The 19,036-nt window shown below is 38.8% G+C and overlaps 1 protein-coding gene across 1 annotated transcript in view; it reads right to left on the reverse strand.

The window, feature by feature from the left end:
- ABL1 (ABL proto-oncogene 1, non-receptor tyrosine kinase) overlaps positions 1 to 19,036 on the reverse strand; it is a 788,845-nt gene that overhangs the window by 606,150 nt on the left and 163,659 nt on the right. Inside the window, exon 2 of the mRNA XM_044057942.1 lies at positions 12,373 to 12,546. Coding sequence (XP_043913877.1) covers positions 12,373 to 12,546 — 174 coding nt within the window. The remainder of the gene's footprint in view (positions 1 to 12,372; positions 12,547 to 19,036) is intronic.

Consider the following 19,036-nt stretch of genomic DNA (forward strand, 5'->3'; position numbering starts at 1 on the left):
TCTGGTTTATTTTAGTAATATATGTGATAAGGTGGTCACTAATTTCATTAGGCAGGGTTCGGACGATATGTGTGAGGGTGACTGTTTATAAGGATCCAATCAAGAATGCTTTCTTTTGATTAGAGTTTCCCATTCTGGTGGATGTAGTAACCATGAAGGTTGATGTTAGTGGGGTTATTATTATTAGAGCATAGGTACCAATCAATGTTAACATCACTCATAATTATAGTTTCTTGTGGGTAGTTATTCATTAGCCAGTTTAGTATATTCTCCAATGTATTGACATTGTTCCCGGGGGGGATATATAAAACAATTAGGTTAATACTTTTATCTTTGTTTAAGTGAATCTTTAAGGCGAGTATTTCAGTATTAGAGAATTAAGTGGTTGGGTAGGATTAATTGTAACGTTAAGGTTAGTTTTAAAGAGTGCAGCGACTCCGCCACCTTTTTTTTTGTTTCTATCATTCCTGTATATATTATATCCAGGTGGGATGAGTTCATTGTCTTTGATCTCTGGCTTTAGCCATGTTTCACAGGCAGGCATTACAATGCATCAAAGGGATCTCACTGTTGAAAGTGATCAGTCAGGAGAAGGATACAAAAAAACTTCCACAGCATTGGATATACCATGGAACACAGTGAAGAGTCATCAAAAAGTGGAGAAAATATGGAACAACAGTGATGCTACAAAGAACTGGACATCCCTCCAAAATTGGCGACAAGACGAAAACTGGTCAGGGAGGTTGCCAAGAGACCTACAGCAACACTGAAGGAGATGCAGGAATTTCTGGAAAGTACTTGTGTACATGTGACAACAATCTCCCGTATTCTCCGTATGTCTGGGCTATGGGGTAGGGTTGCAAGACGGAAGCCTTTCTACACAGAAAAACATCCAGCCCCAGCTAAAATTCGCAAAACGATATATCAAGTTTCCCAGAAGCATGTGGAAAATGTGTTATGGGCTGATAAGACCAAGGGTGAACTTTTTGGCCACAATTCCAAAAGGTACGTTTGGCAGAAAAACAACACTTTGCATCACTAAAAGAACACCATCCCCACAGTGAAGCATGGTGGTGGCAGTATCATGCTTTGGGGTTGCTTTTCTTCAGCTGGAACTGGGGCTTTAGTCAAGGTGGAGGGAATTATGAACAGTTCCAAATACCAGTCACTTTTGGCCCAAAACGTTCAAACATCTGCTAGAAAACTGAAGACGAAGAGGAAAAATTAAAGTTTTGGAATGGCCCAGCCAGAGCCCAGACTTAAATCCAATAGAAAATCTGTGGGGTGACCTGAAGAGGGCTGTACACTAGAGATGACCTCGCAATCTGACAGATTTGGAGCATTTTGCAAGGAAGAGTGGGCAAATATTGCCAAGTCAAGATGTGCCATGCTGATAGACTCCTACTCAAGAAGACTGATTGCTGTTATTAAATCAAAAGGTGCTTCGACAAAGTATTAGTTTAAGGGTGTGCACACTTATGCAACCAGCTTATTGTACGTTTTTTATTTTTTATATTTTCCCCCCCAACACATTTGTTTGTTTTTCAATTGAAATGTACAGGTTATAGGTCACATTAAAGGTGGGAAAAAGTTTTGAAATGATTTAGTGTGCCGTCATTTTTTTATATCATACAAATACGGCATTTTAACAGGGGTGTGTACACTTTTTATATCCATTGTAAGTGGACAGTTGGTTGTGGATCAGGTTTTCCAAGTAATTTCCCCAAGTGTAGGAAGGGTGAAATTAAGGCAAAGAGTTGCAGGCATTTTCTGTCTGAGGTTGTTTAAGGAGGAGTTTGACAATAGCATCTTTCCATGCGTCAGGCACTGTGCTTTGAGTTGAGCAGAGGTTACAAATGTAGAAAAGAGGCATGGTAAAGAAGTCTTTGCAGAGTGATATAAACAAGGGAAGCTGGCTGTCTTTACCAGGGGATGTGTATCCAGGGTTGTTTTCTTTAAGGGATTCAAAGTCTTTAGGAGTGATATCCTTAAAGACCAAGGAGATTAAAGGTAACAGACTGAATGCGATGGGGTGAGAAAGAGATGTTTTGGCACTATGGAGGCAGCTGAATTCCTTGAAAAAAAATCAAGAGATTAAGAGCTAGCCTTGAAGGGTCTGAAAGGTGATAGGGAGGATAAGGCAGGATCTGTGGAATTCTAGCCTGAGGGGAGATTAGCTTCCTGCCAGAGGTGTTTGGGTTTGCCTAGCAGAACAGACTTTTTGGTTGAAATAGTTGGCTTTGTGCCCAGGTACAGGTTTCTTAGCTAAGGAATGCACAGAGGTAAAGGCAGTACAATTTTCTGGTGAGGGGATATATCTCAGTGAAGAGCATGCATTGTCTCTAACTTTTAGCAGAGCTTTGTCTGGCACCCACTTTCAACCATTAGCTGTTTTTCTTTTGGCTCTTCCAATGAAATAACTGCTGCATCTGTCACAGTATTTGGGTTGTGCTAGGGGTACTGCTGTGAAAGGTTCAGCTGGATTCAGGAATTAAATGATTGCTGTCCTGGTCTCTAATACTGGGGGAGGGGGGTACCACCACTGCTGGGCTAATACTGCTCTGACAGGTACAGCTTGGGGGGGGGGAATTAAAATGACTACTTGCCTGGTCTCTCATACTGGGGGCACAACTACTGCAGGACTACCTCTAGAAGGAAAGCCTATGGTTACTGAAGATTCTAGGGTTGAAGCAAAGACACTTGTAAATGCACAAAATACTGCTCTATGCAAGTGTGCCTAGCTCAATTCACTCCAACACACTATGCAGACACCACTAGGAAACTAGATAGACCATCCAGAGGTATTTTTGCAGGCCTAAACACAGTCCCTCAGTCATGAACAGATGAGAATGGAAGGGAAGACACCAACGCTTCTGATCAACCATTTAAAGAAATGTGCTCCTGCTTGGTTGGACCACAGAATACGGGGACAACAGGGAATACTTGTTTAAACATTTAAACTATGTTAGTTACAAGCAGGACAACATGACTCCTCTATCTGGTGTTGACAACTGGTCACAGTGATTATATATTCAGATATGTTTTTCCTGGAAATACCAGTACAAAATATCTCCCATATATCACAGCTGGGACAAACAAATACCATAAGTGCAGCCAGTATAAATCAGCCTCAGGAAACTGCTTTTTGTAGCCAGAAAAATGCTTAAATCCAGACGACATTAATTTATTTTTGGCATTTTCTCAACCTAAGCTGCCCCCCAAATGTAGGTAAATAAGATAAGCTCAAAAAGCAATCAGTTAAGAAGCACTCCGCTTGACAAATGAAAATATTGATTCTGATTCAAAACCAAGAAAGGTACCAGCATTCTTATGCACCAAGACAATACACAAAAGACTTTATATTTTCCATATGTTAAGGATCCCCAATACTAAAAGATATTATGACAATATTAATAACTAAATTCATAACACATACATGAATATACCATTAAAGTGCTAATCCTGCCAAAATCTGACAAAAAAATTAATGTTAGCAAATTAAAAAAATAAAAATAATACGTTCCATACACAGCAGGATTTCAGAAATATAATAACTGAACAGAAAACAACTGTCAAAGGGAGGAAACCTGACAGATGGGTTTTGAATTAGTGTCTTATGCTAAGAATTACATTAGAATCCTAAAAGCAGCATCCCTCATGTTTCTATAGCTATGGCTTTGTTTGTTCAAATCCTGGCAGCTAGCAAGGCATACCAGAGAAGTATAAAAATGCTACACATATAAAACTCAGAAACATAAGCAATGTCAGCAAATTAAGAGCTGTTTGGTCCATGTACCCATTTTGTACATGTTCTTGCTTGACAAATCAGTCCGTTACACAGGATACCCTATCCACCTGACTACTAAGTCATCATCTCATCACGATAAATGGTTTGTGTGTACTGCAAAGTATTAATAAACCCAACAATACACCCAATACTTTAAATCCACCACAATGCTTCTCAAAAATGTTGCTGTAAGTGCCTACTGCCCTCTGTAAAAATAAAACATCCTCAAATAATAGATTATCTCCAGTTATCAAAATGCACTTCATCAAAGGTCATCAGTTGAAACACTGCAGCACTTGTATTTCAAGGTTTAAGTAGATTCAGTTGTCATTTTCAGGGATGAGCCAAAAAAACTTTGTTAAAGTCAAATCACAATTATTCAAATGAAACTCAGGTCAGGAAGGTGTAGCTTCTTCTTTTATTCGATAAGCCATACTGCAAAAGTTCCTGAAGCTCACACACCTATAAAGTACATTAAAGTTTCTATGACAACCTTCTCCCTCTGACCTTTTCTTTAGAACACATAATTGTTAATGTCTTTACTCTCATTTTGGACTGTTTCTGGTATAGATAACGGACTGTTTTTGTTTAACCTTCTACTGACTTTCCAACTTCACTTGGAACACAGAGTTTACTTTGTTAAAGAAAATGTGCTTACTTTTAATTAGCATTAATATATTAAACACCTAATACTAAAAATGAAAAGAAAAAAAAGCTGACGCAACTGTCAAAATGTTTTCTTTTCATAAATGTAATAATTAAATGCCTTTGACATTATCGAAAAGTTTGTAAAACAAATATGATTTTCCATACATTTTCTTTCAAATAGTGTGTTTGTTGGCCTCTAAGTCTAAACACGTTTATTAACATTTTACCTGATAAGATAGGATTCATCTGATCTCCAAATCTTACTAATCTATTTACATAACAGAGCTGTATCTGAATGTAAAGGGTCATCATTTTGACCCATAGAGACAAGTAATTTCCACTTCTAATATTTCAAACGAGGCATCAAAATATTATTGCACAATTTAGTGCTAATTAGACCATTTCTTCCCACTTCAAAGCCATGTTGCTGAAAATGATTTAATGTACTCTTTCCAAGTCTCTGGTACTTTGTGGTGGAATATTGTATACTCTGTTGCTCTAAAAGCATCTGGCAATAGTTTTCCATCCATGTTCCACCATGGTGATGCAGTATAGGAAAAAAAAAACACCATTAAAAGTTCCAAGAATCCATATTTTTTTATCCAGGTTTCTTCCAACATTGCCATAACTTTGACCAGAATTTCCTGACTAAATTAAAACATTAGTGGCACCTTTTTGCAATATTTTTTGATTATTCTAGCTGAAAACTGATTCTCTGGATTCTTAAACGTAATTGGTTTCAGTCTCCATGTTTGTTTGCTTCCTTTAATAATCACTCAAGTTAATACCCATTTTCAGGGGTAATCTGCTCAGCAGCACTCCCAACATATATATATATATTTTTTTAACAAGGCAAAGCACATGACTGAAACAGAAACATGCAGTAACATTAGATACTCATGCTGCTGCCAGTACGGCTCACACATACACTACAAGGATCTTGTGTAAATGGCTGCTGCCATGTATCCCAATTTTCTGAGGCCATGATTGTCTGTCCCACCTTTGCAATGCATTAGGTGGCTCAAGGAGTTCTTATGAACCTGAATATTCTCTTCTAGCAGAAATGCTTTGTAAGCCTTGGTAAGCACAGCATACCCTAAGACAGTAATGCACTGCATGAGAATAGGCTGTAGCTTGGGGTACTGAAAATGATGCCTTTGAGACTGACTAGTATGATCAGAGACGGTGTGTGTTAGACCATCAAGTCCATCAATGCAGCAGTAAGACACCAGTTATCTAGGTATGCAAAGATCTCAGATCTCAGCAACCTGTGGTGGGTTAGTACCATTCCCATGCACTTTGTGAGCATCCTGGGGGCTGTGGGAGACCAAAGAGCAAGCTTTTGAATTGCTAGTGACTGGCTCCTACGCAGAACCAAAGATATTGCATATATTCTTTGGCAAGATTTATGTATAAGTAAGCATCTTAAAAGTAAAGAGAGAGAGAGAGACAGACAGAAAGATACACACACTGCTGGACTGTTTGCACTAAGACCATCTGAAACGTTTCTTGTACAACTCAGTTGTTTAGGCCATGGAAATCCAAGAGGCGCTAAGGTTCTTTGCCTTCTGCAGTACCAAATCGCAACTAGTATCTCTGAACTCTCCGGTGTACCAGAAACTCCTGGGTGACTTTTTTTTTTTCAGGAGGCTATCCACCTGATTCCTCACCTGCTTTCTCTGAAGGAGTGGTGCAAAGCACTAGTTAGGGTTTTGGGAGTTGTGTGATAAAAGCCATCTTATAACCATTGAATATTATGCCCTTGACTCACACATCCTGAGTGATCTTTGACAAGTGGGTGGACAGTACATCCTGAGTGCCCCAGAAGGAAGCAGTTAAGAAATCTTTCAGGTGTGGTGCTATCCACCTTTGGGATGGCTGCAATAATAAACTCTACCTCTGCTGCTGCTATTGTTTAAGTGACCTTGGTTTGAGCTCATTTCTGCACCTCAGTTGTGATTCTGTTCTTTTCATCACTGAAACATTCAGTGCAGATTCCTCTGCATCACAGTGAAGGCCCACTGTGGAGGGTGGATTTTCATGCCCACAGGTGTCAGGGTCTTGCCCTGCTCTTTCATTTCTTTAAGTTTCCCTCTAACTTCTTTACCAAAGAAGAAGAATCCTGAAAAGGAAGACACTAAAAACAAAAAAGTCACCCTGAAACACATGTGGGGTGCATGAGGATGCCAGACAGAGTAAATGACAAACCTCCAGCTGTGTTACAATGTGGACTACATGATTCATCAGATTAGAGAGAAAAACTCTCCAGCGTTGACCTATATGGTAGTTCCTCGACCATTTTGAAAATTTTATCAGTTGCCTTTCACTGGAATTCTGCCTTCAGGGACATTGTGGAGGACACAAACACTTGCTTCCCTAACCTGTCCATTACCATGTACTCCTTATCCACTGGATGGATGGTAGGGCTCTGTGGTGTAGCAGCTTTTTCCAGGGCTGATGCTGATACAGCGAGGATCTGTGACCAGAATAACCAATCCCTTGGCAGATGAAAAAATTACATCTGATTTCTTGGTCAATGGGGCTACTGTATCAGCATTGCCTCAAATTACTTTGAAGGCTATTAAGAGCGGCCACCAAGGGGGAGAACACACAAGTCTGTGGGATGAATGTGCAAGCTTGTTGCAATCTTTATTGCAAAGAGGAGGAGTTGTCTGTAGGCCATCCTCTCCTTCCTACATAAGGTTGAGGAAGTCCTCCAGTATGGGTCACTGGGGAAGTGACCTAGGAAGTCATACATTCCCTCATCACAACTGACTTTATAAGGGGGGGGATTGACATGTTAAAGACTTAAACTGGGCACTGCAGGGTTTGGAGAGGTTTCTGAGGCTCTTAATGAACAGGAAGATAGCGTAATGGCTTAATGCATCAGAGAAGACTACAGGGTCCTTCCTGGAGATGCTGTGGTGTAGTCTGGTCTGATTTTGCATGACCACTAGGCCTCAAGAGCAAACAATAAGCCTACATCAGCCTCCGTAAGGTTTACTGTACAGATCTAAACAGGAAGTACTGCCATGTCATACTGCCTGGCTTGCTCAAGTTTGTCGACAATTTCACCCTTACACTGAAGCATACATCAGACAGCCAATGGTGCTACAGTCTGGTTTTCCGGGAAGAAGTTCTCTGTGAGTGCAACTTCCATATGTGGCAGTGTGTGCAGTCCAACTGGCTGACAAATGTACAGTTTACCAAAGTACACTCAATATGACTTCAAAGTAAACAGATTTTTGGTCCTTATTTACTTAACTGTGTCAGGTGCACACCAGATTTTAGCTAATGCGTATGCCTCACCATGAAAAGTCCTACTTGAGGTCTCTGAAAAAATAATCCTTAGAACACTACAGAAATTCAGTAAAAGGGCCAGAGGGTAACTAGCTATGCTGACACCCTTTGCTATCCCTCATCTAGTGGAGCAAGCCAGGTCCAGATCTACTGTCCTCAACTCTAACTTGAAGAGCTAAAAAAAAGAACTTCTGCATGTTTTAAACTGCATGCTACATTTGTAACAAGCAGCTGCTGCTACTGTTTATAACACATACTGAGCATTAAAGTGCATCAGTTCTGACACCAAATGAAGTTTTGTACTTAAGACTGATCAGAATATGCTGACTGTACCCCTTTAACACTTTGTGCCTGGGGCAGTTGCCCCTTTCACCCCTCCATAGCTACACCTGTAAGAATCCTTGCGTACCTTTATAGTATACCGTGTCATTGTGGAATGTAGAGAAGTTACTGGCTACAAAATTTCCTGTCAGCAGAATCAGAAGCATGACTTAGACATGCATTTCCTAGACAGCAACTGCATAACAACGTTGCTCTGTATTCTGCAGCAGTAGATCAGCTGGGTTCCATGATGTGAGGGAAATAATGTTACATGGGAAAACCCATATTGCAACATGCCATAAGCATAACCATCTGCAGTGACTCAAACTAGGAAGCACAGTACAACAGTATTTCAAAGCTACGGCTAACAACTTAATGATTCAAAGTGACGCCATATTTGTTCATTCACTATAAGTCATCACAAACATGATGGAGTGAAGGGAACAGCTCACATATCTTACCACACAGACATCAAATTACTGCTGAAGCACATGTAATGGCGTCTGGCTCTCATTACAGTGTCATCAGTACTTCGCTGTTTTGGTTGGGTAACCATAAGGTTATCAATATGTCTCATCAATGTTCTGCAAGTCTGATGTAGTGACACAGCTGGTGGATCAACAGTCATCAAAATAACATGAAGTCTCTCTGTCTTTTGCTAAATGCGCGCGCGCACACACACACACACACACACACACACACACACACACACACACGTATGTATACACATATTCAGTTCATCCATTTTCTAATCCACGGATCCAGACGAGGGTACAGTGGTAAACTGGTGCCAACAACAGTCTCTAGCTCATTCCAGGTAATGCTAAGACATTCTCAGGACAGATGAATGATAACCTCTACAGTATGTCCTGTGTCTGGCCCTGGTGCCTCCTTCCAGTGGGCTGTACCTTCTACACCTGCCACCAGAGTCATTTAATTGTCATTAGTTGCTCACATTACCTCAGCTGGTTCTGTCTTTTTTTGACTTCTCTAAGTCTTCTCGCTTTCTAATACCACGACAAGGATGGACCCCATTTCTAAGAAATGATTTATGATTAAAGTTTGTGAAATTAGTACTGTTTCAATTGTTGATGTTAGCCAAAAGTGCTCTTCACAGCAACCGCAATGTGCCCAGAACTGAACTCCTGCAATTCATATGGAGTTACATGTTTTGGCAGCATATCTAAATAAGACTGCAAATTATTTTTTTATGAGACCCATTGCTCCTATTATTGGAACTTCCTGAGTATTCTCCTTCCACATTACCCTCATTTCTGCCTGCAAATCTTGGTATTTTATGACTGTCTCTCTATGTACACAAGACACTTTAATCACTGGGTGTAGCAATTTTAATAATCAATGCAACTTTTGTCTTCTTTTCATGGATTACTATATCCAGTTTTCTCAAATCTACTTTTTGAACTGTTGGTAATGGGTGACCTCATGCAATATAAACTATCATCCTCTATAATGCTTTGTGGCTCATGTTTCCAATGCTCCCTGCTACTTCAATATTGTAATGTTTGCACAATTCCCTATTCAACAGCCTTGCCACATTACTATGCTTTTCAGTATACAGGTCCTCTGCCATTAGTTTACAACACCCAACAAGATGTGCAACTGTTTCCAATTCTATTTTAAAGAACCTGCATTTGTCTGTTTCTCCCACATGTTCAATGGACTTTGCAAACCAGCATGAATGTAGTCTACTATCCTGGGCTGCTAATATTAACCTTTCATCTTTTAGTTTAAATTCACCTCTACCTAACCATTCCTATGTCAGATTATGATTGACATGAGGTTGTTACAGGAGTTTTATGTACTTGCAACTATACTTATGCCTTTTCCACATTTCTTGCCTTCACATCTCAGCCTTCTTAAATTCTTTTTTTTTGTCACATTCAGCTGCTGCTTGATTTTTGTCTACTTCTGGTTTGGTTTCCATTCTTGCTTGACACTGATATGCTTCTGCTAAACTAACCAAAGAAGTCATTTTAGATTTGTTCTCTTCATGTTTCAAAACTTTCACTGTGTTTGGATCTGATGAAGTCAGCAAATACATATGCAGTCTGATTGCAGATCTATACATGTAATCAATTTCAGTGAGGCCCATACCTCCTTCAGAATCAAAGGGATAAATAATCTTGGTATGTACTCATTTGATAACTGTTAAGCATTTTTCTTGTTTTCCTGTCCAAATGATGCAATATCTTTTGGAGCCAGTCAATCATCCCAAAACTGTAAGTTAGAACAAGAAGAGCAAACTGGTTTATAGCTTTGACTTTCTTCCTACATGTCAGGGCTGTTTTCAGTAATAATTTTAGTCTTCTAAAAAAATTATTTTCTGCGTTTTGTTCACATTTGTTCATGTTTTACTGTTGATCTTTCAATTCCCAAATATTTATACACTATATCCTGCTCAAGTTCCTTTACATTACATTCCTGTCCCAGACTGATATTTTCTTGGTGCTGCAGCTTTCTTGCCTTAAATGTTGCTTTTGCACATTTATCAAGACCAAATGACATTCTTATATCGGTTTACTATCAAATACTCGAAAATTACAACCGCGAATGGTGATTTCTGTGACGCATATCCTCGATTCATACATATTAAGTAGGTCAACACAACAAGATCGACAACGTTCTGTCAGTAATAATGTTGGCAGCTGCCACCGCCAACCATGCTTTGTGTCCCTGCCTTGTGTATGTCCTTCTGAACGGATGTACAGATGAACGTCGACATTCTGACTGTTGCTCCTACCATGTTCGAGGAGGAGCCTGTCGTGTAACTGAATGTTGACATTTTGATTGTAAACCTCTTAAATCATCTGAGAAAGTTTTGACCAGCATCTCATCTGATGAACTATTCAGTTTTAAATCTTCCACAAAAAGTAGATGAGAAATCTTTACACTTTGCTGTTGTCTGGGAACCAAAATTCAACCAGGACCTAATTGGTTAAGTAGACAGCTTCATGGATTAATGGCAAGACAAAAGAGCAGCAGTGGCAAGAAGTTAACTTGGATTGGCCCCCTTTAAATTGTTATTCCCGGGACAATAATTTATCCTTATCACAGCTCAGCTGCAGTGTTATGCCACTGTTTCATCAACACTATAATGTGATCAATCAATGTAGGTGCATCTTATACATCTGTAAGCACTCCTTTATCCACGAATGTGGGATATTGTCAAATGCTTTTTTGTAATCTATCCATGCCATACTTTCTTCCCCTTTATACAACTCTCCATTATGACTTTATCAACAAAAGATCCTTTTTTTCCATACGACTTTATTTTATCCTTTTTCTCTATTGCCATGATTGAGTTTTCTTCTAAATGACTAAACTCCATCAGCATCTATTCCATTACATAGTTTATACATTGTCAGAAGGCAAGTTACTAATCCACAGTTTTTAGGATTGCTTGCAGGTTCACTGTTAAGGAGGAGTATCATTTTTCATGTTGTTAACCAGGCTGGTGTGTGTCCAGGGTGTGCATCTAAGTAGTTCTTATTCAGGGCTAATTGTTACGGCAACTCAGTCAATGCTCTGCTTCAGTGAAGACTGTGTTCTCAAAATGCTCCTGGTTTGTGTCACAGATCACCTATGAAGTACATGCAAATTCATATCCATCCTCCCCTTGCCACAGCATCTGACACTCAAGGTGCTGATCAAACCAGACACATCTGGGCCGCAGTCAGAACTTCTATACTGCTACACCATAGCACTAAGATCCATGTCATGCTTTACTACTTGAGCATTACAGCTGTCTAACCTAACCTACTGTAGACATCATAACAGCAAGGTATGGTAGTATTAGTAAGGTAATTAAGCACTCTGCAACATACATGGAACAAAACTAAAATAACTGACTAGAAAAGAGAATTACCAAATTACACAAATAAATGGAAATTGTAGGAACAATACATGCAGAATAATACTCAGTAGGATGAGTTAGGTCTAAAGGAAGGAAGTTTATATAACGGACTGATAGTAATTCTAAAGAAAGAATACATATATTACATATAATGTATTTGAATACGAAAATATTAATACAATTTGGTTTCTTTTCTATTAATGTATGTTTGGCTGTGTCTTAATTGAGAATTAAAAAAAAAAAAGGTTTTAAAAAATAACTACAATAATTGCCCTTACCTGAGCCACTGAAGACTTCAGGTGCATCCTATGCATTTTACAGGTGACTGTCCACAGCCACGTGTGGATCATTCCTTGGCAAATCTTGGATGACATACTGAGCACTATACCTGAAACAGCACTGCATTTTTAACATAATTATATTATGTGTAATTAGCTCTTACCTTTGGTTATACTAAGAGTATTATCCCCACTGGCAACAAAATCGTACAGTGCAACAAAAAGATTGGGGTCATTCTCGCTTGGTCCAGTTAAAAGGTTCTCCTTGGAGTTCCAACGAGCTGCTTCACTCAGACCTGGAGATTCAAAGTCTGATGCAATTGGTCTCTGAAGGGCTTCTGGAACAAAAGCAAGAATTTCAGCATCAGAAATTCAATCAGCAGAACAAGGAGTAGAAAAAAACTAAGCATTAAGTACAATGTACAGGTCTCGTACTGCTCCCTGGAAATGTAGACACAGACAATCACAATTATTGTACCTTGTCCAAAACAAGTAACAGCATATTTAACTATACCCTAATAACCCACCCACAAACACGCTCACTTTCACTTCAGAATCAGTTCTGCAATTTGTTAGCACCCAGAATGCGAGCTGTGACCCTGAAATCCCATCTGACATAACAGTCCTTCCCACAAATTTTAACCACTCTGGACTCGGGTGTTGATCTGTTTACCTGTCATCTTTGATGAGTGGGTGAACAGTAAGAATCTCTAGAACAAGTTAATGATTAACTGGGGAAGAAAATTAGTGCACATTCAGTGTGGGTACCGAAATTACTGCAGTTTACTGACATTCTTCTTACTCCTACATAGCAAAATATGTAGCACAAGTTTATTTACATCTGTCCACTCTCTCAAGCACCTCCCCACACACCAAAACAGAGTTCACTAAGGAAGAAAATACATCTTAAAAAATGCGTTATAAACACCCAAGTGACCATTCTGAGCACGGTTATTTGGGTTTGTTAAATAAATATATTGTACAGAAAATGTCTTACAACTGTGGAAGAGTTGCACTTCAGAAATTAATGTCAATCAACACTTCATTCCTTCAGCACTATCAGAATACAGTTAAATGACTATTTTTTTCTGGCATTCTTTTAGCTTTCCAGTAAACTCCAACTGGTAAAAGACTGAGCTTTCTGAGGAAGAATTAAAGACTACTACAGCAGGATGTCCACCCACTCAACTGCAATTAAGAGTCATTAATGTCAGGCAGAAATAATGGCAAGTGTTGCTTTCTCAAGCTGCATCTTTTTATGCTTAATTTATATATACATGTATGTATGTATGCATTTGTTATAAATACATACATTATGCTACAAATTGTATTCGTACACTACAGTATCTGCTATGTTGTGGTTGTCTTAAGATACACACCATTCTCAATCAGAAATGTAACCTCATGTTAATAGTGAGGCAGCAGTCTATCAGAAGAGTGGACTTAAGACATCATTCTTAAGCCCAAGATGCCACATCCATGTTATGTCTTCCATTGCATACCTCATCGATTTCTGAGGGAAGGGGTGAGGGTTGACCATTTTTTTTCCATAGAACTGTGACTATAACATAGTAGCTCACAAAATGCTACTACTAGGAAAAAAATGCGACCTGAAAGCTGCAATGTTGTACCTAAGAAAGCACATCTACAGATAAACACATTTGCTCGGGAGAATTCCACAACACCATATTACGCCAATTCTATTTCTAAATGAGGAATCCTGGTGACAGATGAAAGCTTGTTACAGGTATACCCTAGTGATGACAAAGGTTGGAAGGAATCATTTGACTATTTGACAAAATTCTCTCTTAAAATAAGTGTTAGGGATATCAATTTCCACAAGACAAATGCAGTTAAGGAGCAGGGTTTTCTCACAACATCTCTAATCTAAAGGATAACACATTGTTCAATTGTGATGAACAAAGACCTCCTGGTGTGGCACCAGAATAGACATACTGCTTTCAGGCCCCAAATGAGTATATCCACAATCTGATGCTGACACTTGTGAAGAAGGGAACAAGCTATGGATTCCATTAAACATACTTATAACATAACCAACAATTGTGCTGCAAACGCATCATTCTAGTTCAAATGAGAAAGCAAGTGTAAAATGTTCTCACGGTTCAGATTACTCAAAAAGTAACTAATTCACAAATCCATTTTATACCAAGGCAGGCAGCAAGGTACTTTCAAATGCTGCATCATAAGCCATAAATGTTTTAGTAGTAGATTAAGAAAGGGCTGCATTTTTCAAGAATTACTACCCACCCCCACATTCACTGGTTCCTGCTGCTAAGTCTCCATGTCAAACACCCTTTGACCTTAGAAAACCTAAACTTTTTAATGAGCATCCTCCCCAACATGCTTCCCGCAAGTCTGACCAATCCTCACATCATCCATAAAGATAACTGGCTCAGAGGGGAAAAAACAGATGGCAATAACTGTGGACTTTGAACCAATTTCTGTTGCTTTTCCAATGAAATGTCATTAATTCATTGATCTGACAACAGCATCCAATAAGAAGCTTTCACCACAACAATAAAAGGGTATTATTAAGATCTCTCTAGCTACAACATGACTTTTGGTTTAGTCTATCAGCAGCAGATAAGTATTCAATAGGTTGTGTAGTTTTCCTCCTGAAACTGGCACCAGCTGTCACTGAGCCACAAGTCACATAGCTGCAAAGACGGCATCAATGAACAACTGAGTACACAGTGATTTTTTACTGCATCCCAGGTATACAGAAGTTTTATTTCACAGGACAAAAAGGACTACTCACAATAAATAAAAATACAACAATGGATGTACTATTTACTTGAGGATCTGATACGAATTACCTAGTTTGGTAAGGAAAGTACTTTGAAATAAGTCATTAATGTTAAGAAAAGCATGGGGCACACAGGCCTGCAATTATCTGTATTCCATATGCTAAAACCTGTCATCCAAGCTGCTCTGTACACATGTTTAATGTAGAACAGCATAAGAAAACAATGGGTACTAAAGATGCTTCAATTTTAAAATGGCACTATTGTAATGTCTAACTTCCAACACATTTACACAGATTGTGCTTCATCTGTAGTAATACACACACAACATTTAACGTTGGTATTTTTACTTTTCTCCCTCAAAAAAATTACCCCACAACATTTAACGTTGGTATTTTTACTTTTCTCCCTCAAAAAAATTGCCCCACAACTTTTTATTACCATTCTATTTTAAATGCAGCTTTTTAGGCTTGATCATTTCTCTGACCCTTCAATTCTGGCAACCTAAGTATCATCCCCCATATGAATTGGTATGGTTTCAGACGCCCATACGTGTTAGTGCATATCATATAAACCATGAACAGTTTTAGCAGCATTGGCTTTTAGCACTTCAGCTGAAACATCATTAACAGACTCTGGTGAGGATACTTTTGCCCAATCAGCCAACAAGGACTTACCACGCTAAAATCTCACTGACTTGACAAAAATCTCTAGACTAAATACAATGGATAAAAGCAGTGGCAGAAACAGCATTTTAATCGGACATCAACTGTAAACAACATAAATGATGCATGCGTACTGTCACACGAACTAAGTGAATTCTATTCTCCATACATACGGTAATTTGAAAAGAATTTAAGATGCAAAAGGCAATAATGTATAACAAATGGCCTACATCAAAATATGCTTCAAGAGCACCTTTTTAACTTGTTACTCTAACAATACAACTGGACCCCTCTTAAGAGTCTACCCTTTGATGATATATTTACCTGCTTCAACAAAAATGTTTTGTGTGCCTTAAACTTAGTTGCACCATTATGTAAAACGGAAATCAAATCCTCACCAGCCCCTGGCTAACTGGAGAAACAAAAGCCAACAATGACAATAGAGACATGGCATGGAAAACCTGTGAGTTTGGTGTGTGGGGGGCAGACAATGTAATCTTATCAGTAATACAGATCATGCAGAAACAAAATAAAAAGCATGACAAAAAATCTTTCACCTATTGCAATATCCTACTAACAATATTTCAAAACTATTTTGGAACCCCACTGATGCCATAATCAAAACAGGTTAAAAACACAACCAAATCCTCTCCCACAAGAGTCAAACTCTACAGTCACCTGCAAAATGAACACAGACACTTTATACAGGCTGCAATCTCCCTATTAAACCAACCATAAGAGACGTGTCTTGTCCCCTTTTATGACTTATCTGATTCACCATTGTATGTGGTGGATAAAGTGCCTATCTGCATCGACATTACATCTGCTTTTTTTTCCCTTCAGCCATAAAAAAGGGCACTTTGAAAAATTCATTTTCCCATGCCCATGACACTGTAGTTTAACACTGATCTTTAACCTCAGTGACATCAAGTGAGGGGAAAACATGAGATGCATTCATACACCTTTAATGGGCACAAGTTGTGCATGTGCAAACATGCATCTATTAAAGTCTGTAGACAGGTACCTTACATGACGTCAAGCAAAGTAATGCTAAACTTATTTGGGCCACGGAGTTAATAAAAAGTTTCCAAAGATTTTTATAAAAAGTGGCCTAATTAAATAAGGATACTCTTATGCAAACTGCATCACTTATTTAACTCACCAGATGCCGTGCTGTAGCCTTGTATTGTGATAAAACACTTCAAGCAAAGAAAAACAAAATAAAAATGGTAATTTCAAACTTTGTACTATCTCAACAGATTTTTATAAAAAAAAGGTACTAAGAAATTAAAACATACTACATTAGCCTCAAACAATATCCTACCAGAATATCTGAATGACAGTTAATGCTATTGCTTATCCAATAGGAGTCCTTATCAATAGATTCATAAAAATATATATCAATACTGTGGAAGCAAACACGTGCAATCCCAATACAATTATCCAAAGCAACAGTTGTTTGGTCACAATACTGTGGAAGCAAACACGTGCAATCCCAATACAATTATCCAAAGCAACAGTTGTTTGGTCACAATTTTTTATTAAACATAAAATCAAGCAAAAATGCCCCTACCTATACCATTATACCTCCACAACCATAAAACTTAGTGGTGACATCCACTCAAACCCAGGCTCAACTCAGCATATTCAGTCACCAAACAGCATATCCCCATCAGCTCCTTTATCGCTCCTATCTATCTCACCTACACAGTCTTATTCTGGCCTTCATATAGGCCACACCAACTTAAAAAGCATTTATAACAAACTCCCTTAAGTGCAAGCATAGATAGCAGTACAAACTTTAGACATCTTAGCTACCACAGAAACCTGGCTGTACCAGAACACAAAAAATGAAGAAACTGCCCTGCCAGGCTATAACATTAGCAGATTAGACAGAGACAACAAAAAAGCTGGCAGTGTCACTAGTTTTTGCAAAAACACACCGAACATTACTCTTTTCTGTCACTTCCTGACAACTTTCTCTAACTGGACATTCTGCTAAGAAAATGGAGAGCATGAGTATATACATACCCTCAGACAAGACTGCTAAAACATTGGAATATTATTCTCTGCTCCCTGGATGATGGAAGAGCTATGCATTGGTGGCATGGAAATGAATGGGAGGATTGGCTCACCCACTGCAGGGAATGGGGGAGAAAGGTGGCTGTCAGTCCAGCAGTGCTCCAGTGCATGAAAGCCCTAGACTAGGAGATGTGGGCTTGGATTCCAAAGCCAGTAATGGCAGCCCTGATGAACATGCGCGGAACAGCCCCTTCGACGCAACTGTGGGAACATGCACACATCAGGGAAAGGCAATGAATGCCTCTGATAATGTAGTCCCTATGCCGCCACCAAAAGTAGTATCAGGGCAGGTTAAAAACACTGTCATTGCCTGTGCCTAGAGTGATGCAAGTCACTGACAGAAGGAAATGCCTGCCAGCTCAAATAAGAAAGATAAGGACACCTTTGTGTCCCAGTCTTGGAGATGGAGGTAGACTCACCTGGCTGCTAAGAGAAGTGCCCTTGGTCATAGGCATGTCAGACGAATAAAGTCACAAACTGGGACCCTGGGGGATAAGCAGTACCTGTACCGCCTTTCTGAAGAATTCTTTGGACATTAGTATCTGCTCTGGTCCTATTTTCACATAACAAAATGACTGTGTGTGAAAATAAAACTTAAAAAAAAAAGTGTCATCATCACTTTCAAGATTTTAACCCTTCCTGCTTCATGGCTGCCAAGAACATGACTTAATAATGTGTCTTGCAGGGGAAGAAACGTTTCCACATTCACTTTCTGCACTAAGACAACATTACTTTTTCAAGATAATAATTTCAAAACAAAAATACCAATTTCCCCAGTGCTAACAAGGTATGTACACTTTGTAAGGGGAAGCTATTTGCTCTTGCTGTTGCTAACCTCCCAACACCACTATTTTATGAAAAGAAAATGCAGATTATGCCAGTCAGGATTGCATATGCAACCTACTATATATGTGAGAACATTTGCAGACTCAAATCCCGGTGGCAAAATGCATATTTTTTTTAATATTATGGGACTTGCTTTATTCATCTGATTGACTGATTATTTTCTTTTTTTTTATGTTTGCTTTTGGAGGGGGTGTATGTTTTTTCTTCAACCTTTTTGATGGTTGAATTTGTCTTCTTCAATTAGCAGAGAACATTATGGCTGCAGCTATGGACTCTGCTTATTCAGCATGCACATTTTAGACTATAAATTAGTGTTCAATGTATAACACCATTTAATAGATTTGCGTACATGGGCAGTGTTTCGATATAATTCAGACTCTAGGAAGAAAGCTCCAATAAGAATATGGAAAAATTCCTACAGTTTATTAAATTGTGAGATGTTCCTTAGCTTTATGTAGTAAATGCTTAAA

This window comes from Protopterus annectens, chromosome 16.part0 (genome assembly GCF_019279795.1).
Source record: "Protopterus annectens isolate FY-2018-M chromosome 16.part0, PAN1.0, whole genome shotgun sequence".
NCBI classification, from domain to species: domain Eukaryota; kingdom Metazoa; phylum Chordata; order Ceratodontiformes; family Protopteridae; genus Protopterus; species Protopterus annectens.